The 23,693-nt window shown below is 36.6% G+C and overlaps 4 protein-coding genes across 6 annotated transcripts; all 4 read right to left on the bottom strand.

Moving 5' to 3' along the window:
• Positions 1-748: 748 nt before the first annotated feature.
• Positions 749-6,421, bottom strand: CLPB3 (casein lytic proteinase B3). Its single transcript, XM_086239028.1, has 10 exons — positions 5,942-6,421; positions 5,609-5,827; positions 4,897-5,134; positions 4,581-4,776; positions 4,113-4,167; positions 3,790-3,940; positions 3,234-3,542; positions 2,707-2,972; positions 1,536-2,462; positions 749-1,335 (listed from the first exon to the last, which is right to left on the bottom strand). The coding sequence occupies exons 1-10, from the start codon at positions 6,197-6,199 to the stop codon at positions 1,006-1,008; spliced, it is 2,949 nt and encodes a 982-aa protein (XP_086095154.1). The 5' UTR covers positions 6,200-6,421; the 3' UTR covers positions 749-1,005.
• Positions 6,422-7,255: 834 nt separating this feature from the next.
• On the bottom strand, positions 7,256-10,159 carry LOC147288495 (membrane-anchored ubiquitin-fold protein 1-like). Of its 2 annotated transcripts, XM_086239030.1 has the most exons (5): positions 9,862-10,159; positions 9,257-9,461; positions 8,427-8,591; positions 7,693-7,787; positions 7,256-7,588 (listed from the first exon to the last, which is right to left on the bottom strand). In XM_086239030.1, exons 2-4 carry the CDS (start codon positions 9,387-9,389, stop codon positions 7,732-7,734), a joined length of 354 nt encoding a protein of 117 aa, XP_086095156.1. In that variant the 5' UTR covers positions 9,390-9,461; positions 9,862-10,159; the 3' UTR covers positions 7,256-7,588; positions 7,693-7,731. The 2 variants fall into 2 exon arrangements, with proteins under 2 accessions (XP_086095156.1, XP_086095155.1); XM_086239029.1 differs by having other exon boundaries at positions 9,257-10,159.
• A 1,515-nt stretch (positions 10,160-11,674) lies between these two features.
• Positions 11,675-16,297, bottom strand: LOC147288494 (putative galacturonosyltransferase 14). 2 transcript variants are annotated; one of them, XM_086240599.1, is made up of 6 exons: positions 15,951-16,297; positions 14,978-15,033; positions 14,678-14,836; positions 13,782-14,372; positions 12,942-13,244; positions 11,675-12,654 (listed from the first exon to the last, which is right to left on the bottom strand). In XM_086240599.1, exons 1-6 carry the CDS (start codon positions 16,159-16,161, stop codon positions 12,370-12,372), a joined length of 1,605 nt encoding a protein of 534 aa, XP_086096725.1. In that variant the 5' UTR covers positions 16,162-16,297; the 3' UTR covers positions 11,675-12,369. The 2 variants fall into 2 exon arrangements, with proteins under 2 accessions (XP_086096725.1, XP_086096727.1); XM_086240601.1 differs by having other exon boundaries at positions 14,678-14,833; positions 15,951-16,296.
• Positions 16,298-21,298: 5,001 nt separating this feature from the next.
• Positions 21,299-23,538, bottom strand: LOC147288493 (Tetratricopeptide repeat (TPR)-like superfamily protein). Its single transcript, XM_086242117.1, has one exon. It carries the CDS (start codon positions 23,506-23,508, stop codon positions 21,520-21,522), a length of 1,989 nt encoding a protein of 662 aa, XP_086098243.1. The 5' UTR covers positions 23,509-23,538; the 3' UTR covers positions 21,299-21,519.
• Positions 23,539-23,693: the final 155 nt, after the last annotated feature.

Raw genomic sequence — 23,693 nt, 5'->3', positions numbered from 1 at the left:
ATTTGATCACATGTCATGAAGGGTTATGTCGTACATGGTTAAATTTCCCTTAATCAAACTATTAATTGACCTTTATTATACCTATTAAATGAGGTTTTTTTTTTTCCCAATAAAACAGCAATAACCATTTTATTTAAGAATAGGTACTAAGTAAATAAAATTTAGGAGACTGAAATTCTTTTGTAAGTGTTCGAATGCCTGACCCAAAGTTTCAATGCTTTGTGTGTTTTTATTTATATTTTATTAATCACCTATTATTTATAAGACATTCACTAAGCTAAATAATTATTGACAACGATTTGTAACATGGATATGGAGTAACAATATTGATCAGGCAAAATAATATTTCCGCATGGGTAGGTAATATATCATAGTTAATGGAGTTTTCATGTCTCTTGATGACTGACATTGTGTTGTAAATAAGCAAAAACAGAATGCGTCAGAGAACAAGAATTAAAGCACATTTTGGAGCTTGTAATTTCTATAGCAACTATGCCATATACAAGAGAAAGCTCCCGACTATCATGATTTAAGGATCTCTGCCCACATTAATTTGTTGAGAAACCATGCATACATGGTATGCTGAAACAAAATTGAACACTTACATATCTGAATAAGCTCCGTAAGTGTCACAATATAACATTTATTTACATAAAATATACTTCTACATTGATGCATGGTCCAACTTAAACTGCATGATCAAACAAACTCGCCAGACAATGAATTTGGAAATGTTGCTCATACTCAATAGTCAAATAGCACATGGATACTCTTTTAATACAATCTGACAAGACTGGAAATCTAGCAAAATAAAATTTCTTCAGGAAATGTAGGATTTTCAAAAATGAAAAATTTATATAAACGAACCATCAAAGCACATTTTGAAGCTAATCATATTTATTGTAAACATGTCATATACACGAGAAACCTCCCGACTATGATATAAGCATCTCTGCAACATTGGTTAAGAAAACATATGTGGTATGCTGAAACAAAATCAAACATTTATCGAGTCTCGGAGAAAGCTTCTTGGTTCTCTGCAGCTGGAGATTCTGAATCAGCTTCAAGCCTCCTGAACACTAGCTTTTGCTGGGGGAGCTGACCGTTGGAAAAAGCCGTGACCTCTGTGTCGATAAACACAGTGTCTTCTTCCTTAAACTCTCCTCTCAAGATGCCCTTGGCCAACTCATTTTCGACATACTGCTGTATCACTCGCTTCACTGGCCTAGCACCGTAGTTTGGATCATACCCAAGACTTCCAAGAAGCTGGATAGCTGCATGACTCACCTGGATTTTCATCTTGCGGTCTGCAACTCTCTTTTGTACCCGGTCCAACTGTGATAAAAATGTAAAAACTATGATGCTATGCCGCAGAATAACAAGATTCAGGATGTAACAGAAAGAAAAAACGAGATTGACCAATTAGAGGCCTAAAGAAGATAAAGCCAGAATCCTCTCGAACAGAATATAATAATTATACAACTGCCTGTAAGGAAAGTAGTCAAGGCAGAAGGCACTTTTGAGGAGCAAATTACCTGTAACCTGACAATACGGTTAATCTGATTACGGTCCAGGGGCTGGAAAACTATATACTCATCAACCCGGTTCATGAACTCAGGGCGAAAGATTGATCTTGCAGCCTCCAACACCCGCTGCTTTATAGTCTCGTAAGCCAATTCCTTTGGCGTGGTGTCATCATCTGCATTTAGTATGTACTGCGAACCCACATTTGAGGTCATAATGATAACAGTGTTGGTGAAACTCACAGTGCGACCCTGTGAGTCGGTTACTCTCCCATCATCTAAAATTTGAAGGAACACATTAAACACGTCAGAATGTGCCTTTTCTATCTCATCAAACAGAATAACTGAATATGGCCTCCGGCGAACAGTCTCTGTCAGCTGTCCACCCTCCTCATACCCCACATAACCAGGTGGAGCCCCTATTAATCTTGAAACAGCATGCTTTTCCATGTACTCACTCATATCAATTCTTACAAGAGCTTCTTCAGTGTTGAACATGTAGGAAGCAAGAGCCTTAGCTAGTTCTGTCTTCCCAACACCAGTGGGACCCATGAACATGAAACTAGCAATTGGCCGATGAGGATCTGATAGACCTGCTCGAGACCGCTGAATAGCTTCAGCTACTGATGTCACTGCAGGATCCTGACCCACAACACGTTTATGCAGCTCTTCCTCCAAATGTAAGAGCTTCTCCATCTCTGATTGTTGAAGCTTGGAAACAGGAATACCAGTCCACTTACTGACTATTTCAGCAATATCATCTCCTGTGACTTCCTCTCTGAGCATGGACTTCCCGGACCTCATATACTCATCTAGCTCTTTTTCTGCACTAACAAGTTGGCGCTGCAAAGAATTCAGACTCCCATACTTCAGCTCAGCAGCACGGTTGAGATCATACTCCCGTTCAGCCTGCTGGATCTCCAGATTTACCCTGTCAACCTGTACCATTATATAGAATTGTTACTCAATCGCATAATTCTTTCAAGATTTACCTCATTACCTTCTCATTTTTATTTTTCACCAATTTGGTTAGTAATTGTTTTACTTGGAAAATTGTAAAATCCCCCAACTTGAATTTCTATTCTTTCGAAGTTGGATTAAAAATAAGAGTGTGGCTGTGCTGTTCTTTCAAATTTTGGATTAATAAAGTGGTATTAAAAAGAGAAACAAGACATGTACATACCTCTTCCTTGATTGATTGGATGCGAGTCATGACAGACTTTTCATGCTCCCACTGCTCAGTCAGCTGAGCTTGTTTCTCTTTTAAGATAGACAACTCAGCCTCAAGGCGGTTCAATCTCTCTTTAGAAGATTTGTCTGTATCATTTGTAAGAGATAGTCTCTCCATTTCAAGTTTCAACACTGAACGATTAATCTCATCTAGGGCCGTGGGCTTTGACGTTATTTCCATTTTCAATTTAGCAGCAGCTTCATCAACTAAGTCAATAGCTGCAATTCAAGGATATATATTCAATGTAACATGTATATGCTAATAAATTAATTGAACAAAAGTTCTTTAAGTAATAGTTCTTCACTTTTAATAGCAGACTAAACAGATACACACTTCCTCAGAGCCTTACTATCAAAAAATCTTTGATTTTGACTGGCTTACACATAAAAGCAAGCCATCATCAATGGATCAATTTCTAACTGAAGCAAAGATTGTTCAACATGTTAAGTTGTTGTATACCTTGTGTGTAATAATATTACCTTTGTCAGGTAAAAATCTCCCACTGATGTAACGGTCTGAGAGAATTGCAGCTTGCACAAGTGCACCATCAGAAATGCGAACTCCATGATGCAGCTCATATCTTTCACGCAGTCCCCGGAGTATTGAAATGGTATCTTCCACGGTAGGTTGATCAACATAAACTTGCTGGAAACGACGCTCTAATGCTGGATCTTTTTCAATATATTTTCGATACTCATCCAGTGTTGTTGCACCTATACACCGCAGCTCTCCCCGACCAAGCATGGGTTTTAAGAGATTTCCAGCATCCATAGCACCATTTGTAGCACCTGAAACAGATAAAAATAGATCATCGTTCCCATCAGAGTCACTATGATCATGTTTTCAACCAAACCCAAAAGACTGGAACTACTGCTAAATTTATTATGTTGATGTTGATGGAGGTTTACACAAACTCATTAACAAAAACAATAGAATGGATGAAAAAGGAAAGCCTTCCACCAATACATAGTACAGATTGATCATTAAAGTCTGTTCCACTCAAATAAAAGAATAGAAATTTAATAAGCTTAATACCTGCCCCGACAACTGTGTGAATCTCATCAATAAAAAGGATAATCTGGCCATCTGACTCTGTTACTTCCCTGAGTACTGCCTTCAGCCTATCCTCAAATTCTCCCCGATATTTTGCCCCAGCAATTAGTGCGCCCATGTCAAGGGATATTAGCTGTAGAGAGAAATAGGTCAGGTAAATATCCAGATTTTTCAAATGATTTAGCAGAACTGTGCTACTAATTGCTGGGGGGAGGGGGAGGGGGAGAGAGAGAGAGAGAGAGAGAGAGAGAGAGAGAGAGAGAGAGAGAGAGAAGCTGGCATCAAACTCAAGATAGAGTACACACCTTACGGTTCATCAAAGCTTGAGGGACATCCCCTTGCACAATTCTTTGAGCAAGCCTGTTGAAGAGCTAGAGTTAGAGTTATGCACACAATAGAGAAATAAGTCCATTAGAAGCCTCCAAAACAAGGCTTAAATAGATCAACCTATGTCGCATGAAGCCTATGCTATGCCATAATGAAGGTACCAGTGTAAGAACTTGGTACTCAGCTCATGCTCAAATAACTATATTACTATGTTTAAACTATTATTCATGTTATACAGCACATTAATGCTTAACATGTGAAGAATTTGGTTTGAGCTTAAAACTCTTCCAAGAAGTTCAATATGGCTAGCAGAAACAAGAAGAGTAAGTAGTAAGATTACTAACAAGATAAGAAAGTAACTGGCTAGCTGTTTATGGGGGAAACCAATAATGGTTCAACAAATCCCTATTTAAATGGCCCATATACACAAACAACTAGGTACTTACCCTTCAGAAATTGCAGTTTTTCCAACACCTGGTTCACCAATCAGCACTGGGTTGTTCTTTGTTCTTCTGGAAAGAATCTGGATGCACCTGCGTATTTCATCATCTCTCCCTATGACTGGGTCAAGCTTTCCTGCTTTTGCCATGGCTGTCAAATCTTTTCCATACTTTTCAAGTGCTTCATATTTTCCCTCAGGATCTGCAACAAAAATAGACGGTCATACTTCTGCTTTTGGTTTCCCCACTCTGCATTTGTTGGATCAAGCAATACACACGCACACCCTCTACAGTGATAAAAAGTAATGAAACACATTGCAACCTTGATCAATAACTGATTGGCGTCCCCTTATGGATTCTATAGCAGATTTCAAAGTTTGCTTGGATATTTGGAAATCCTTAAATATTTGCTTCCCAAATCGTTGATCTTGAGCGAAACCAAGAACCAAATGCTCCACAGACACAAATGAGTCCCCATACTCTTTCTTGTAATCCCTGGCTCGCTGAATCAAGGCTTCCAAATCACGTCCTAACATTGTGCCCGCAGATTCACCAAGAACCTATTGTAATTAGACAGAGACGGACATAAATTAATCAGGGTCTTAGAATAAAGACACTGGTCTAGAGAATGTATATAGTCTTATCAGTCATCTGAATACATGTTTGTAGTATCTCACTACTATCTCGTAGGCTGTCTAAGGGCCTCACTCTACCACCATCATGTGTTTTCAGGGCCTCAAAAATCCATAGTTCTATGTCAAATTATTGTGCATCAATAAATAACTTAAATCTTGTGTGCTTGTTTATAAGAGGGTCATGATTAATTCGAGAAACAGAAATCTAAGTTTGTACCTTAAGACATTTAACTTACCCTCTTACCATCCAAATATTAACACACAAGTAGTAAATTCAAGAGCATAAACGAGCAATGCCAAAGTCTTACATAGCTAAATTCATGTTCTTAAAGCATTACAGAGACACTAAAACACATCACATCTAAGAGTGGATAATATTAGGGACCCATTTGGAAATACCTTTGGCTGGCGTTGAATAAACTTATCAGTGGCCTCAAGAAGACGGGTATTGTCAACCCCAACTTTGGCGAAAATACGGCGAGCAAGCCCATTCTTTTGCTCCAAGAGTGCTTTCATCAAATGCTCTGTCTCCACTATCTGATGCTTGTTCTCTTTTGCCACTTCTGGCGATGAAACAATCGATTGCCACGCCATTTCTGTGAAGTCCTGTTGCGTAATCTGTCACTCCATCAATACCATAACCCCGTTACACACATAATTGAAAGAGAAAGAAAGTTTGTGTTAAGCTAAGCTAAGCTAAGCAAAGCAAAGAATATGAAGAATATATGATACCCTTCCAGTTGAAGAAGCTTGGCAGCGCACAGCAAAGGGCTTCGAAGTCCGACCAAATCTCTTCAACCCATTTCCGAACGCACCGTTTGGCTCGGATTGGCGCGAAGTTAAGGCCCTGAATGATTTGGGTCTGGCATGGAAGCTCGGAGAGAGGTGTGGGTGAGCAAAGAGAGGACTTTTATTGCAACATTTGGAAGAAACCGACTGCGGAGGAAGGCTAAGACTGACCCCGGAAGCAAACGAGGTCGTGGAGGCCATTGGCGGAGCCTGAAAAAAGCTTCTTATTGTCAATGTTGTAAAGTTTGTGATAGTGCAGTGGGTGTTTCGGTGAGAAGGAGAAGGAGTTGCTTCGAATTGTTGGAGAAGAATAGAAGATCGAAGAAGCTTTGCGTGGGTATTGAGAAAAGATGGAGATTTTTTAGAGTAGAAGTGAGTGAGGTGAGGTGAAGCGAACTAGCGAACTAGCGAACTAGCGAATTAGCGATTAGCGAAGCTCTAAATTCGAAAATAATATTATATTTTTATCGTCATTTATGATTTCTCTCATACCCACAAAAAAAAAAAAAGAAGCATCGGTTATGTTCTAGAATTCTACTGTGATACAAATTTTGAGATCAAAGGGAGTTCGCGAAACGTCGCGAAAATCGTTTGATACTCTAGGATGTATGGTAAGCCTGCTTCTACTAGATTCATACACGTGGCATAGTTCAATGAAACGACGGATTTGATGGAGTAGGGACCCACAAGCTGCATAAAATATTATTGTCGGTTAGTCCACATATTACGTTTTCATTATTAAATACTCATCGGATTTAAATGCCACTTTTGTATAAGTCAATAAATATAAAGCCCATAGTAAGTGAAGCACATGCTCCAATTGCTTGTACATTCATCATGGTTTTTCTAATGAAAGATTGTGCTCGTGAATTTTGTTTTTTAATACTTAGAATAATAGAATACCTTCCAACTAAGTAGAAAAATACCACTTGCCAATAGCTATTTTAACCGTGCTCCGGAACGTAAACCGAAGTGCAGACTCTAAAATATGAACATAAGATCTTTGAGCTTGAGCCACCTCCTCCTCCATGGTTTGCCTTACATGATGACAAAATTCTTCACTTCTCAAATTTATCAGGAATAAGCTTAAGATCTCTACCTAAACCAAACACTCGCTTAGTTGCTCATCACCTAAGTTCAGGAGGCATGGCAAATTGTTGGACCACACCTTGAATATTCACTTAGAATAACCCATTAAAGTAGATCCACATTAGCTTAATCTTGCATCAAGCAAATCCCATTGTGATGATCATGTCATGAAGTGTATAATGTAGCACTGTGGCAACTCAGTCAAGAGCTTTGGCAATTCCTTTCTGACAAAATATGATTCCCACAATATTATACATGGTGAATGAAAGTATGAAACAACTTCAAATGTAAAATTTGAAAACAAATGCAGTAGGTACCACATGAACTCTTTACACAAAAATCTTAGATATGGTTGAATGATGTAGCATAGTCTAATGGACTCAACGACAGACAGTATGATGGACCTGCACCAAACCATGACACATGACAAGCCTGCATAATTCCAATGGAGTTGAATCCATCAGAAACTTCATTTTCTTTACTAGCTCCAACTCTCTTTACCTATAGTCAAATATGAAGAGAAACACAATGTAAAGATAGATACAACAAAATTTAGAGGTACAAGAGAGATTACCAACGAAAGGGATAGCAATGTATACACCCACCTAAAATGGATGTTATCCCCACTATTTGAACTGCAAAAATCATAATATGACACAGACGCACTTGTTCTGCTTTGGTTCGCTTGTCAGTTTCTTCTCTGTTACAGATAAAGGATACACATTTAATTAGGGATCATACAGAAGCATAAAAACAAAATTATCTCTACTAGTCATGAAAATTGAAAAGGGTCAGAGCAAGTAGTTAAATGATGCAGGGCTGCAGGCCTTCTTTTGGTGCTTTTCCTATTCAGGAGGTGGCTAATAATAAAATTGCAGGCTTTTACATGACTTATTGTGAGATTAGAAAGTATTTGCAAACCTCACAAAAATCTATTATCACCTTGTCTTTTTCATTTCCATCAAATTCATACACCTCTCATAATAGAATATGGTTTAGAAAGATGGGATCATCACAAAAGTGATAATCACACATAAAAAGGAAAAGAAAAATAATACAAATAAAGAGGAAATAGCATCCTCTTGATGTTATGAATATGATTTCTATTAACTAAGAAACTGCTTATTTTGGCAATCAAATAACCAAGAAGGAATCCATATACTGTTCAAACCAGATGGAACATGTATTTTCCTTTCATCAAAGTTTTTTACTAAAAGCAGCAAAGGACAAGGACTGTATCTTCTTTGAGACTTTGAAGGGAAAAGAAGAAAGAAAAATATCTTGTTTGCATAGAAAACTTTGGCAATAGTTTTTAGTAATTCTCAGAATATACTTGAACCTTTCTCCAATGAAGGTGGTTGAACAACGACATGCATAGTTGTAACTCCGCCAGGGACATCACATAATGGGCTTCGACACTCCCCAACTGTTCTGTTGTTCTCTAATATTCTTCCTGCACTTATTAGCTTGACATCTTTAACAGTCCTTGGACCATTATCCTTCTCTGTTCAAAACAATAGCATTATGCTCAATTAGCGCAAATACATTAAACAAGTAACAAAAAATTCATGCCTGGAAACAAATTTGACAAAGAGATCCTCTGATGGTAATTAAGAGAGATTAAAAAGCATGGAAAAATCTGGAATTTATAAATTTAATAGTCTGTCATTGTTTCATGATATCTAATGCTCTTAGGTCAGGCTCCATATTGCCAATAATAATCGTATCAGATACCAAGTGCAAGTGGCAGTAAAGTACAAAGCCAGTTAACTTGACTGTCATAGAAATAATTTCAGTTCCACTGAGATTTAACACGTCCAAAAAGAGTGCCCGAAAAAGGAAAGATACATGTCCTTGATCATTAACCCATCTAACATAAGCACGTATAGGGTGCTTTTCAGCACTGGCATGACTGTTCAAACAAACATGACTTCAATGTAATCAACTGTCACCCTCAAATTCCCTAAATTTCCGATAAAAGAAAAAAAGCACACCCAATGCTAACAACAAATCTAACTGCAATAACATATTCAGAGAGTCAAGTATTTATAAGACAATTCCATAGAGACTTTATTATTAGATCCTAGTCTGGTTAAGGTATCACTTCAGAGAAAAAGTCTAAAATAGAACAGAGAACACCAAGAACACAAAGAAGAAACAAAAACCAACCTTTAGGCCATTGCGCAAGAATGCTTTCTTTCAAGGTTACAACGGTTGTAGCAGCAGGAAAACTTTTGGGGCCAATATCTGATCCATCAGTCAACCGAAACTTGATCTCCAATTGATCTTGAACCCCAGCCATCTTCAAGAACTTCAGAAATTCAAAGATTCCTACTTGTTTGAATGAATTGAAAGCCCAATATATTGGGTTTTGCTACAGGCAATCAATACACGGAATTCTCGAATTGGATCTCAAAAATGAATATAAATAAGGAAACACTATAAACTATACAAATTTGCATCAAGCTTAGAAGGGAAACTAATTCAAAAAAAGGTAAACGCTTTAAGCTATGAAGGCGGAGTAGTGTATTGAAATGAGCACACATAAAAGGAAAGCGCGGAAGTTTATAACACAGTGACACACCAACACGCAGATAACAAGGAAAGTCACTGACAGCTATGATTTAGCTGTTAGCATCCATGAAATCAGCAAAGCTTGAAATGGGTGTTACTAGAACCCAAAAAAGAACCCGAATCGTAAACTGGGTCGTCTCTTGAGCACCCACAGAAGAAAGCAAACAGTGAAAAATGGAATAACTTGGGTTTTGTCTTACTTGGCTGTGAAACTGATCTGGGGTTGTTCTCTTTTTGAAGAGTGAAAAGTGGGGTTCAGAAATCCAAGCGAGAAGAAGAAGTCGATGCGATGATTTAGTTGTGTAATAAATAATATGGTGAGTCAGACTCAGAGGAAGAGATCAAATAATAAGAAGAAGCTCCCGGAGGACAAACGAGGCTGTTTCGGAGTTTTCAAAGTCTTCTAAATCTGTGGTCAATGACTTCATTCTTGCCTTCTCATTGCAATCTCCTAAGGAAATGGAAATGGACATATTTTCTGTCTCTTTTTAAGTGTGACCCTTTTGGCTTTTGCTAATTTCCAATTCCAATGTCTTATATATATATATATATATATATTATTTTTATTTTTATTTTTATTTTCACTTTCTTTTGAGGTTAAATGCCAACTTCCATTGTCTTAATCAGACAGACACCTACTTGTATTTGCATGTGCATGCATCATCATCATCATAGCCTTTGGTTCTTGTTCATCATCCAACGATTAACATTCTTTGAGACCCAGTCCTTTTGTGTGTTAGGCTTTATTTTTTATTTTTTCCTTTTTTTTAATCCTTCTAAAAGATTAGAAGAGAGAAGGAAAGTGAGAAAAATGAAAAGGGTACAGAGCAGGATGCACTGGCGGCCCAATATTGAAGAGGTAGTGGGAGAATGGTCGTTATCTGATATCTGTCAATAAAATTATTAATCTGAATTATCTCATCCCACGTCTTCACCACAAGTTGATGGTTGATGGTTAATGGCTGATTATTGATGGAGGACGACAAGCATACATAACATTCTACTTTCGCCTCGGCCTTTTGTAATATAACTAATGAGCAGGATGCAAGTGGTACTTTCCATACCATTGTTTGGAATTCTATATCATAATTTAAGTATATGATACAGAAACTTTAAAACGTACAAACTGATTTAATCATGAAAAAATATATACCTTTATAGTAAAAAAGAAATTCATCAACATCCGAAGGTTGAATATGTGTCTATATATGTCATACGTATTCCTATGGTATACTTTTCTATATTGTCATCAATGAGCCTCTGAACCTACCCATAATGAATGTGTAGTACATACCTACATGCCTTGTACAATTCCTTATACTGAAATACAATGTACTTTGGTGTATGAATCATTGGTTAGGTGGGTGGTTAACACCATGACATGTATGTCCAAAAACCTTTCAGATTCTTCCATTTAAAATTTTTAAAGCTTTGGAACAATCAACTAATTCATTGTTTATAAAAATACGACTAAGTGCTACTAAATTCATTGTTATTTTATTAAGGGAAAGCAATCTGCCAAGAGGGTCCAATCAAATGTGGGCCAGCTTTTGTTAATTAGGAATGGTGTCTAGCACAAGGAAATGCCACACACATTGAAATATCAGGAACTACCACATTTGGTCGTTTAATGCAAACTGCAAAATATCAAATTTGTCAGATGGGTTTCTTGTCATCATCAACTAATAAAATTCCACTAGGCAAAATCTTTTATTAAAAAAAGAAAATAGTTCTTAGAGAATCTCTTGTTGATGGGATTAAGTTATTAATATCTCCTAATATGTTCAAATTATTAAATATGACCCGTCAAATTGTAAACCCTTTGTTGGTTGCCAGAGTTGAACCCTTTAGGCTTACATTAATCACTCAAATCTTCAAGATGACCGACAAATAACCAAGAAAAATTAAGGATACCAAACTACAGGTACTAACACAATTAAGGCACAACAGTGGCACACAGGCAATGAGAACCGCTAGAATTTAGAAATTTGAAATACCAGTACACAAACAATAAAATCCGGGAAAAAGAATTTATAATCTGCACATTTTAAATGTCTATCGTGAACAGTACATAAACAAATAACGTAATATAACCTAAAAAGCTCCCCAATTCAATGGGACCTGTAACAGAGCAATGTCCATGATCTACTCCTAAAGTTCAACATCATGATATCAAATAAAAGAGGAAAGAAATGGGTACTAACAAAAATGAAGACAAGAAAAGATTTTAAGAAAGAAAAATTGAAATGAAAAAAACATATCTGGGCTAATGGGAGAGAGCCTCACAAAAGACTTGTCCTAGCCTTTCTCTTCCCTACACCAACCAGTATGATGGTATTGACATAGGCACTTGTCATCTTCTGAATTTCACTTTATTCTGATATATGTGCTAAGAAATCAAGCAAAACCTCCTCCAGGAAGACCAATAATACTATCCTTCTTCGAACCAAAAAAATGAGGACAGATTACTATGTTACAGAATGAAAGAATGAATCTCATGCAGTGATAACGATGCTGGTCATTGTCTGCAGAATTTCAGGGGATGACAGTGATTCTGGAACTGGGAAGTTTCACCCTATTGGTGAATTTTCTTCCTGTCTTCTCAAATAGATCTCGAAAAGTTTCGAGCTGCAAAAAACTTCATGAATCCTGTATCACTTTGTCATTTCCTGTCCCATCTCCTGTTTTTAACTCCTCCAGATCATCAACTATGACTCCATGATGTGGCAGTTCCTAACAAAATCATTGGAGTAGTTGACATACTTGGTCCAAAATGGCCGAAGATGCTCAAAACCAATCTGCAACCATGGTTTTGACTGCCCATTATAGTGGATAACCGCAGCCTTTTGAACACTTTCAATGTTGGTTTTATTTTGATAACCCAATCCAAGCATATGCCATGATGGGTCAATTGGGTGAACATGACCTTTAAAGGCAATTAAAGCGGGTGGTAGGGTACCAAGCTTCCACATTGTCAGGTTTGACCTCAGATTCTGCATAGGAAAACTAATCAATATAAATTGCAGCAGTGCATATGTAATGAAAAGGATGAACAAATAATTGAATTTCAAGAGGTAATAAAATACAGTTGAAGATGGCATGGAAAAAAACTGAATTTAAAAAATAAAATAAAAAACCGATACTGAAGGTTTATCCTACATCACAAGTTAGAACGTTGTTGAATTTCCAAAATTTACCGAGCTTTATCATTCTATGAGGAAATGAAAAGGATGAACAAAAACCCATGTGTGTAAGAGAAGCTTGAATACTTCAATTTTACCTCTTTCAGCCATGAATGGTAAGTTTCTCGTATATTTGTCTTTCTCCAGGCACTTAGATCAAAAATATTCATTCCATAAGCCCATGCACATTCTTCAGGGTCCAAATTCTTTGCTACAAGGGGATGAGAAAAATTGAAGTAGTTCCTGAATCGCTTGGACATTACCCACTCATCTTCACCTCTACAAGTTTCAACAGCTCCATTGACCTTTCCCCCAAGGTCAATTTCCCAAAGTGGCGATAAATCTCTCTGAATCACAATATCATCGTCTAGGAAAACCACCTTCTCAAGGTTTGGAAATAGCTGTACAATATACATGATCAGCACACTCACTTTACATAATTAAAGTAAAAAAAAAAATATAAAAAATTACAAAATAAGCATTGCTATCAGATTCCAGAAGGGGGGGGGGGGGAGAAGTCCCAATTGTTTAATAAAAAGCCCCACCACATCCACACAAACAGCAACAATAGTTTATGTTCCGTTATCTATACTAAACCACCCATTATAAAGAATCCTACTAATTCATGATCATGAATTGCTTTCCACAATCTAATTACTATGTATGATAGGCCAATGAAAAAATTTACTAAGCTAAAAGTTTTCAATATTTTTGACCTGAAAGAAACTAGTAACACAGTCAGATTGGGCTGACTAATGAAAATGAGATTTGTGTATCATCACTGGTCTGAATTGAAGGTTGGGGGGGGGGGGGCATTTCTAACAGAGATGAACCCCAGACAGAAACCTCTTTAATATTAAGAATCATCAATTAATTCCATATGGAAAAAATTCCAAGTTATCATGGACTCCGCATCTCTAAATTAGGGGAGAGAGTACCTCAGGCAAATATATGCGAAGATGGTTGAGTAAGGATATGTATTTTGGACTTCTAGCCTGCAATTTTGATGCGAATGTTCGTGGAGTTGTAGCACTAAGATTGGCTCCTGCAAGATGATTCCCATGGTAATAATTCCTGATCCCATTTTGATTTTCTACAGCTTCAAGGACTGGGACATTTTCTCTTGTTAACCAATCAAACTGGTGCACGCCTTTCACTTCAACAATAGCAGGGGAGACGGGGTTTAGTGCAAACCATGAGTGCATACCAGCATAAGTTTTCTTGTCAGTAATGACATGGAAGACTATCTTTTCAGGTTTCAGAGATGACTGGACAGCAGAAGCAACAACAACTGAAGCAGCCAGAATGTTATCAGTTGATAGGATAAAGTGGTGGTAAGAGTTGTCAGAGAGCAATGGCAGTAACTCTGGAGGAGGCAATTGTTTGCGAGCGTGAGCATTGGATGAATATTCATCAGTCAATCGCAGAGAAAGGCAGTGGATGCCTTTAGGTACAGAACTTGCTGCGAAGTGTTTGTTCATCAACTCTGCAAACTTTGACTCTCTGATTTCCCTTTCAAAATTCTCCATCTACACAAAGAAACACAGAAATATTTTTAAAATGTTCCGACAGTTACCAAGGATTCTTTTTTTCTTTTCTTTTTTTTCTGAGAGGGGTGGAGTTAGAGATTATGTTTAATGGTGCACTTTCTGTGTGTGTGCAGGCACACATACATCACCCTCCCCACCAGTCCTCTGTGCAATAATGAGGTGCGATAAAGAACAGTGACCATATTACGAAGAACAGCCACTCCCACTCCCCCAAATAAAAAATAATGAACTATACAAAACATGAAGTAAACTATGTCTTTTTTTTTTTCAAACACACAACATACCATTGCTCTTAACATGAAAGCAAAGGTCCTTGCATCATACTGGTTGTTCTTCATTTCAGAAACAAGTTGATTAAATGAATCTGGCAGCTTTAGACCAGCTGGGATTTCTTCAGTGTTCACTTGGTTTAGAATCTTGTAAAAGTCTCTAACCAGTCTCTGCTGTGCCATCATTACAACCACAAGGATATAGCTCAGATAATAACAAAATAGATTTGTTGACCAAAATCAAAACTTAAACATAAAATGGGTTAATGTAGTCTAGGAAAAAAAAATTACAGCATCTGGAAAAAAATTAATTACCCCTGATTCATCAACCCTACCCAGAAGTCTTGGTCCCAAGCGCCTACCTAAACAATCTGAAGCATGGGAGTAAAGCAACAATAAAATCATAATTCAATATTTAAGCATTACAAAAAAAAAATGTGGGCCATGATCTAAGAAACATTAGGATGATAAAAGCAGGCATAAAAAGCAAACACAAAGTTATACAAACACATTGTTAAATTGATGATCTATAAAACCAGAGAACCAACAATAGAAACTAAAAGATTCTATAAGGTTACAGTATCACAAAACAAGAGAAAAGAACATAGATCCATTGATAGGGATGGCAAACTTAAAGAACTACAGCATAGAAAGACCTAGAAATCATAATTAACAATAAACTTATCAGGGATACCTAGCCCATTCCAAAAATCCTCGAAGACATAATGAATATGGCGTCAAGCATAGCAGCCATTCTGTTAATTTCAGTTTTGGTAAACCAAGCAGATGGTTCCAGTTCAGACATTGAATTCACAAAATGCTTGAACGTGCATTTCATATATGAAATCGGTGATGAAGATTTTATAAAATTCGTAACAAGAATATTGTAAATCTCATTTCATATTTCATATAAAACCACTCAGCATAATCAAAACCCACGAATAATTGTTTCACTTCAAATCTCACCAAATATAAGATACACTCTAGAACTAGATCAACAAACCAACCCAATGGCGTAAAATTCCAGTATAATCAAATTGTGAAAACAAATCGAATGCCTGTAAACCCAATAATCAGAATTTGAGTTTTTTTAGATTTCGATGTGAATCAAATAAACCCAGTTAACTAAACCAATCAATAACAAACAAATACCATCAAATGGGCAAGTCAAGATCCATCAAATGCAACAAACCAATATCACACAAACAAAACCAGAAAACATTAAAAAAAAAAAATTGGGGATTGAAACAGCAATTGGGAATCGAAGAAACAAAAATAAAAAGAGTACCAAATGAGGAACACTTGTTGACACCTTCGAGAGTAACAACAGCGGTGAGAATGAACACAAAGGGCAATAAGAAAGCGAGGATTAGAATGGTGTGAAAAACGGTTCGATAAGAGATGTGGCGAGCTGCGACCTTGATCTTCATCAAGTCAATAAAGCCATTGCTGCTCGAGATCGTTATGCTTCTCATGCTAGGCGAGAAGTGAAGCTGCATCGTCGTCTATGCAGCCCCTCCTCCTTCTTCTTCACCACCCTAGCAATCCCACCCCAACTTAATGCCACCACCACCCATACCCTCACCATTAGATCCAAACCCACAAACCCCAATTCCAATCCCCCACCGACAATAAGATTCAACGCTGCTGCCTAATAATAATTCAGATCTAATTCCTGTCTTTCTCAAACCTTTGCTTCTTTGGGGTCTTTTCGAAGACCGCATTGGAGATTCAAACAAAAACAATCAGTCTATTTGGGTTTTCTTCTTTTTTCTTTTTCCTTGATAATTAATCCGAGATTTCAACCAAACAATCTATTTGGGTTTCTGGGTCGGGAAGCATGGATCAAAGAGAGGGGGGGAGAGAGAGAGTGGGACAGAGAAAGAGAGAAAGAGAAAGAGAGAGAGAGAGAGAGGGAATGAAGAGAGAGAAAATTGGGGTTTTGCCTTTTGTTTTTTGATTTTGTGCAAAGTTTTCCATACCGAGTTTGTGAGGACCTCTTTGATTGGTCGATCGGTCCGATCTAATTTCGTTTTCCCGGAAAATAATAAAATATTACTAATTAAGCAATTAGAAAGCAAATAATATAATTTTTTATTTTTATTTTATTTTTTTAAGTCAAAACTCAAAACCGTGTTGGGCTTGAAGAGAGAGAATTGTGGAGGGGTTTGACCTTTCAGGTTGTGGTAGGGGACGAAGAAAGTGGGATGATATTTGAAGCTAAATTTAGATACAAGTCTCCTATGTTTATGGGCAAGCATTTTTTGTGGTTAATTTCAGTTGATTTTTATTTTATTTGGTTGATTAAGATAATTACTTGGGTATTTAAAATAAATATAATTACTAGGGTAAAATATTGAACATAAAATAATGACTATATTTGTCGGACAAGTGTAGGACTAGGATAGCATAAACAATGTCCCTTGTTTTATGAAAGCTATAAGCAGAAGAAAAATCTCACTTATTGAAGCTATATCTCATATCAAGAATGTACATTTTTGTATTATATTATATAACGTTTTAAACATCTTTGCTTATTTGAATACTCATTTTTTTTTTACCACTTAAATACTCATATTTTAACTTTACTTGTAGATCTTATTTATGTGAAAGTGTATGAATAGAGTGAATGTTGTTATTTGCATTTTTATATAAGAGTATGGAAATATATGGATGGAGCGTGAATAGCTCCATTTTGGTTATGATGTCACATTATTGGACCTAACAAAGTGACACATCAAATGTTGATGGGAGGTGGGCTATACCTATTTTCTCAAGAAAATAAATATGACAAACAAAACAATGATACAAAAGTCATTACTTTTTTGCTCAAGTTACTTACAAAAGTCTACATTGCATGCTATTGAATACTAGTCATTAATAAGATCAAATAGTGCACGGAACTGTCAACAAATTGTGTGAGATTCTTTATACGTTTTGGCACAACATAAGGGAAAATTGATACACATCTATAATGTCGGGACACACAAGGTCGTGCATGTATCGATCGATCGATCAATTATCTATACAGTGGGGCGATCAATTACTCAAACTATGGCCGGCAAGCATGAACCATTTATTATGACTCTGCCTCAAAGTATAAATATATCCTTTTTATGGACTATTTGTTCTCGAAATATTGCTAAATTCAAGAATCACAAGAGAGGAATTAAAGTGAGAATATTTTTTATAAGATGAGACATAGACACATAAAATATATAGAATAATGTTATAAAAGTTTTTTTCACAGTTTTTTACATTTAAGAATTCATTTAAGAAATAGATAAATATATATATAACCAAAATTTTCTAAATTAAAATGAATTTCTGCCTAATGATCAAGTTGTGAATCTTGTTGAACATTTGAAATTGTCAAGTGGTCGGCCGAGCCGGCCATTAACATTTCTGAATGAGAATAATTATCAGACATCACATGTGCAAAGTGATTGGCTTATGGCCTTATGCAAATCAAACTTTACCAGATAAAGTAAAAGATGACAGAACTACATAAGCTATATCAGTGATTAAGAAAAAAATGTGATGGGGCAGTTGCACATCAATGACGCATTAATCTCACATTTCTCATGCAATGCCAGTCTATGAATGCAAGGAAAAGTAAAATTCATTTGATAATTGGCTGCGAATTGAAGCTTCTTAATAATGCAAACTGTACCACATGACTGCATGAGATGAGCTTTGATTAGTTCTTGATGCCATTGCAGAAAGAGTACATGGAAAGCATGCAGGTCAAAATTTACTTAAAATGAAACTGAGAAAAATCTGTGGGGCATGGGGGCCTTTTTTAATGTTTGGTGCACTATGTGGGCATGTGGTTTTGTTGGGTCACACTGGTAGTGCTAGGCTGCTAGCTTTTGCAGCAGTGCAAATTTTGTTGTTGCCAGATTTTGATACATGCCAGGTGGTTTGGGGGAGAGACTGATAACTTGGCATGACAAGTTTGTACAATATAGTTCCAAATGTTTTTCAAACAATTTCTTCGTACCCATGTACAATATTGTTCTAAATATATGAATATATACATTGAAAAGTGGATGATTTGAATATTATAAATTCGTATAAATAGTTTAGTGGTAAAATTTAAATTATGATACATTTTGAGTTTAAATTCTTATGAAAGCAAAATACACCCAAATTTATAATTTGCATGTGATTGTTCGTATTTGGACTTTACCTTAAAACCTTGTATCCGGTTATAATTCCATTTTCATTCTATTTGTCTGCAGGGTACCTGCAAATGCTCAATGCGACAATGTGAGGTTGAGCCACAAAGGCCAAGCTCCGCAAATGTGTAGCTTAGCCAGCACCTAAATATCTACACATGCCTGAAGAAAAGTATTGTGTCCTAACGAGTGGGACAAGCTTTCCCACTCATATTACAATCGACTTGACACAATCACCTTTTGTTATTTTCTTAACAGTTGGAAGGTTGATCAAGGTTTAGCCAACAAGACATTAGACATGTAATGTTGACTGATGTAGTGATGTATGTTATTTTGGCAGGCTTCAATTGGGTGTCATGTAATTAGAAAAATAAATTAATGAAATCGTTAATTTATAACCAAAATTTGATACCCCATGTTGTTGAATTGAAAGCTTTACCTGGCCCAAAAAGGTGACCACACCATGTACACTTGCATAAGAATATGCGGGCCTTTACCAGAAGAATAAAGCAAAAGAATATGCGGGCCCATATCTCAAATTGGAAAAGGCAATGACATATTAGTAGTAGGAAATGAGCTGATATAATAAAAGACTTTTTTACATTCTACCTCTTGAAATTTATGTTCAATCTCACTTTATCATTTAAAAAAATTGTGTCAATTTATTATATGGATTAAAAATTTGTTACAATATATCATCTCTGGCTCATTTTGTTTAAAATTTTGTTAAAAATAAGAGTGTTTTGGACTTTTTAAATTTCCTATTGTTAAAAAAATAGTTTTTTTACACGTTATCTACTTTGACACAATAAAAAACTAACTTGAAAATACCAAAACACCCTTATTTTTAACAAAAAATTAGACAAAATGAACCATATGTGGTATTTTGTAACAAATTTTTAATTCAGGTGATAAATTGACACAATTTTTGTTTAAATGGTGAAATGAGATTGAGCTAAAAATTCAGGTGGATAAAGTGTAATAAAGTCATAATAAAATAGGCCTCAGAAGATATAAATTGACTTTGTGGAGATTACAAAAACACAATGTGCAATTTGTGTACAAATTTTTTGAAAACCCCTACTTATCCAGATGTAATTACTATATTCACTCTCTTTCATGATTTCATCCTATATGCCCAAATGTTTTTGTCAATTTGTGACATGTAAGATTTCATCTGATCAACAATTTGACTACAATAAAGTTGTAGTTGTAGATAGCTTTAATTTGGTCTTGTTCTCTTATAAGTTATAAGTTAGACATATTTTGGTGTAGCCTCCTCAAAGGCTCTTCAACTACTTTTTCTATAGTCCGTTGAGGAAATACTTGAAAAGCGTCGATACTTGATTTTTAATGTTTCTACTTTCCATAAACAATTTGAAATGAAAAATATATAAAAATTGAAATGACTCAAACTAAGAACTGAAATTCTCAATTTACGACTTATGATGTCTTAAGGAACGACTTGACATACCTCAAAGGCACGACTTGAGATCCTCTAAAAAAATACTTGAAAAGCATCAATGCATGACTTGTGTTGTTCCTAAGAACAATTTAGAATGTATTTAGGTATAAATAATTGAAATGACTCAAGTTATAAACTGAAATTATCTAGGTACGACTTGAGATGCCTTAAGGAACGACTTGAGATGCCCTAAAGCACGACTTGAGTTGCTTTAAGACATGACTTGGGAAGTTCCTGAGAACAATTTGGAATGAATAAATGTAAAAATAATTTAAATGACTAAAGTTACGAACTAAAATTCTCAATGTATAACTTAGGATGCTCTAAGGAATCACTTGAGATGCCCCAAAGGCACGGCTCGAGATCCTCTAAGGAAATACTTGGAAAGCGTCAATGCTTGTCATTTATTTATAAGCATTTTAGTATTCATCTAGGTATCTAAAATTAGAGTTTATTTATTATAAGCACATTAAAAAAATATTGTTGGAATTAGGTTTTACATATTTGTTGCACCAAGTGTCATTACCAATTGTATTTGACATAAATAACCAATTCCTTTTTTGTTTTATACTTGGTTATTTTTTCAATTTATGTTTACTTGTTTATGGATAGTTGTATTATATTAATATTTAGATTGAGAGGACTTTAAATTAATAAATTGGGCTTGAAGGTGTGTGGTTCTTAAAACAAAAGAAATCCCATTATTAAAGCTATTTAGTGAAAGTATGTTTTCCATTCGAGATAAGGCTGGCGTGTTTTTTCTTATGCCTTTTGTAGAGTACTTGATTTTTTTTTTTTCTACTTGAAATCTCTTAAGCATTTGAATGGTTAGAGAACGTCCATAATGTTCATTATAAGAATAGAAAAAAAGACGGTTTACAAGTGATACATATTCTCTAACACATTAACATATTCTTTATAAGATACATTGAAATTTTTTTCCCCAAAAGTTTGCGGGGGCCATGGCCCAATTTGGCCCCTTCTATGTTCCCCCGCATAAAAATGCCCCAATGATTTTATTTAATTTATAACAGAGATATATGAACTCTTTGAAAGGACATCCCATTGCTCCATCGAATTAAGTGTTCGACCCAATTGTTTCATGTATGAGACTCTACTTTGATTACAAGTTTCTATTTCGAAGGGATGCTCTAGTTGAAGTTGAGATTTTCATCCACCTAAAACAAAGGAACTATCAGTTTATGCTCAGCTCACATATTTCTGACTTCAACCAGACTGTGGGCTGGTGTTTTTCTTATTCCAATTTCGTTCATCATATATCTCACATTTTCTGCATCTTTCCACCTTCCCACTGCAGCATAAATTTTAGCCATCAATACATAATTTCCTGTGTTTTCTGGTTCAAGCTCAAAAAGCCACTTAGCAGCCACCTCTCCCAGTTCAACATTCTCATGTATCACACACGCACCAAGAAGTGCACCCCAAATAGCATGTGTAGGCTGAAATGGCATTTTCTTAATCAGATCATAAGCTTCAACTAACCGACCTGCACGACCAAGAAGATCAACAATGCATGTGTAGTGATCAGCCTGAGGACTTGCTTTCCGATCTTCAAGCATGAATCTGAACAATCGCAATCCCTCATCCACCAAACCCGCATGGCCGCAAGCATGCAAAACAGAGGTAAAAGTGACATCATTTGGTCTCACCCCAGATTGAACCATCTGATAGAAAAGTGAAACAGCAACATCACCGTGGCCATGCATTCCATAACCAGCTATTATCACACTCCATAGGATAATATCCCTGTTCTTTTCTGGGATTCCATTAAAAATCTTATGGCCATATTCTAAACTTCCACACTTCGAGTATGAATCAACCAAACCAGTAGTAACTTCAATGCTTGAAAGAAACCCAGATCTTACTAGGTAACCATGTAAATTCATTGCTTGGTGCAAATCAGCAAGATTGGAATACGCAGGAAGAAGACTGTTCAAGGTTGCTTCATCGGGTTGTATTGCTTCCATTAGCATCTGTTTGAAAAGTTCTATTGCTTCTCTCTCCAGCTTATTATGAATGCAGCCGGAGATAATTGCATTCCAGGGAACTCTTCTCTTTTTTGAAGTCTTTGCAAACACTTGAAAGCTATCGTCAACACGGTTGCTTTTTGCGTACATGTCAATTAAAGCAGTCTCCACCATAACATCGGATTCAAGCTTTCGCCTAATAGCCCACCCATGCAAGCACCGTCCATGCTTTGATTGACGCAAGCTCCCACAGGCTGAAAGAAGAGAAGCAATTGTTACAAAATTGGGGTTTACACCTTCACACTGCATCAGCCAACAAAGCGCCAATGCACCTCTTGCATCACCATTTAAAATGTAACCATTGATCATAGTCGTCCATGTCACCACATCTCTCTCACTCATGTTATCAAAAACTAATCGTGCATCACTCATGCTACCACACTTCACATACATATCCACCAATGCATTCCTCAGTGCTATCTTCTTCCCCAAACCCTTCTCTTCTACAAAGGCATGGACTCGTCTTCCCAACACCATCTCCTTCAAGGAACCAATAGCCGGCAACACAGAAACCACAGTGGCACAATCAGGCTCTACACCCACATTCATCATCCAATCAAAAACATTCAAAGATTCCTTGGCACACCCATTCCGAAAGTACCCACTAATCATGGTATTCCAAGACACCACACTTCGTTCCTCCATTGCATCAAAAACCCTTGTCGCTGCTTCCTTTTCCCCACAACTCATATACATTGCCAGCAAAGAATTCTGAACAAATGTGTCAAAAGCAAACCCACCAACCACTGTTCGTCCGTGAACGACAAGACCAACACCCACCAACGACAAGTCACTACATGCCTTAATAACAACAGTATACGTAAATTTATCCGGGCAGCACTGCCTTAAAGCGAGCATTTGAACAAACACGTTAAGTGCCTCATATGGTAAACCATTGCATACATACATTCTTATCATGGTGTTGTATAAAAACGAGTTCCTGTCAGACAATTCATCGAATAACTTACGTGCATATGTGACGTGACTACATAGAGCATAAGATTTTGCAAGGTTTGAGCGGATGTGGGGTGACAGTAAGCCTGATGTGATGGTGTGGGCATGGAATTGTTTAGTTTTAGTGAGGGATCGAGTGGCTGCGGTGGCGGTGAGGACGTGCTTGGCATTGGTAAAAGCTTGAGATGGGCCGTTCATCAAGTCAATTGGCGCTTATTTGAAAGCAAACGGTCGGTTTTATTTGGTTTGGACCATGAGACGGTGCGTTTAGAACTGTCTTTGGCAAAAAAAGTAAATTAGCAAAAAGTAAGTTTATATGAATTAGGGATTTAGGGCTGGCCTAGTTGGTAGGAGACAAAAGTTTCCTCTACACAATCGGGTTT

The sequence above is a fragment of the Dryas octopetala genome, chromosome 4 (assembly GCF_963921425.1).
Source record: "Dryas octopetala chromosome 4, drDryOcto1.1, whole genome shotgun sequence".
Lineage (NCBI taxonomy): Eukaryota > Viridiplantae > Streptophyta > Magnoliopsida > Rosales > Rosaceae > Dryas > Dryas octopetala.
This window is presented reverse-complemented; position numbering and strand designations above follow the sequence as displayed.

Excerpts from the sequence above, each read along its gene's own strand:
- CLPB3 (XM_086239028.1), bottom strand. The coding sequence starts at position 6,199 with ATGGCCTCCACGACCTCGTTTGCTTCCGGGGTCAGTCTTAGCCTTCCT. Across the intron at positions 3,941-4,112 it reads AAGCTTTGATGAACCGTAAG|CTAATATCCCTTGACATGGG; the intron begins GTGTGTACTCTA and ends TTCTCTCTACAG. Across the intron at positions 2,973-3,233 it reads GAGATTTTTACCTGACAAAG|CTATTGACTTAGTTGATGAA; the intron begins GTAATATTATTA and ends CTTGAATTGCAG.
- LOC147288495 (XM_086239029.1), bottom strand. The coding sequence starts at position 9,389 with ATGGCTGGGGTTCAAGATCAATTGGAGATCAAGTTTCGGTTGACTGAT. Across the intron at positions 8,592-9,256 it reads TCTTGCGCAATGGCCTAAAG|AGAAGGATAATGGTCCAAGG; the intron begins GTTGGTTTTTGT and ends TGTTTTGAACAG. Across the intron at positions 7,788-8,426 it reads ACCACCTTCATTGGAGAAAG|AGAAGAAACTGACAAGCGAA; the intron begins GTTCAAGTATAT and ends TATCTGTAACAG.
- LOC147288493 (XM_086242117.1), bottom strand. The coding sequence starts at position 23,508 with ATGAACGGCCCATCTCAAGCTTTTACCAATGCCAAGCACGTCCTCACC.
- LOC147288494 (XM_086240599.1), bottom strand. The coding sequence starts at position 16,161 with ATGCAGCTTCACTTCTCGCCTAGCATGAGAAGCATAACGATCTCGAGC. Across the intron at positions 15,034-15,950 it reads CAACAAGTGTTCCTCATTTG|ATTGTTTAGGTAGGCGCTTG; the intron begins GTACTCTTTTTA and ends CCCATGCTTCAG. Across the intron at positions 13,245-13,781 it reads TTCGCATATATTTGCCTGAG|CTATTTCCAAACCTTGAGAA; the intron begins GTACTCTCTCCC and ends TATATTGTACAG.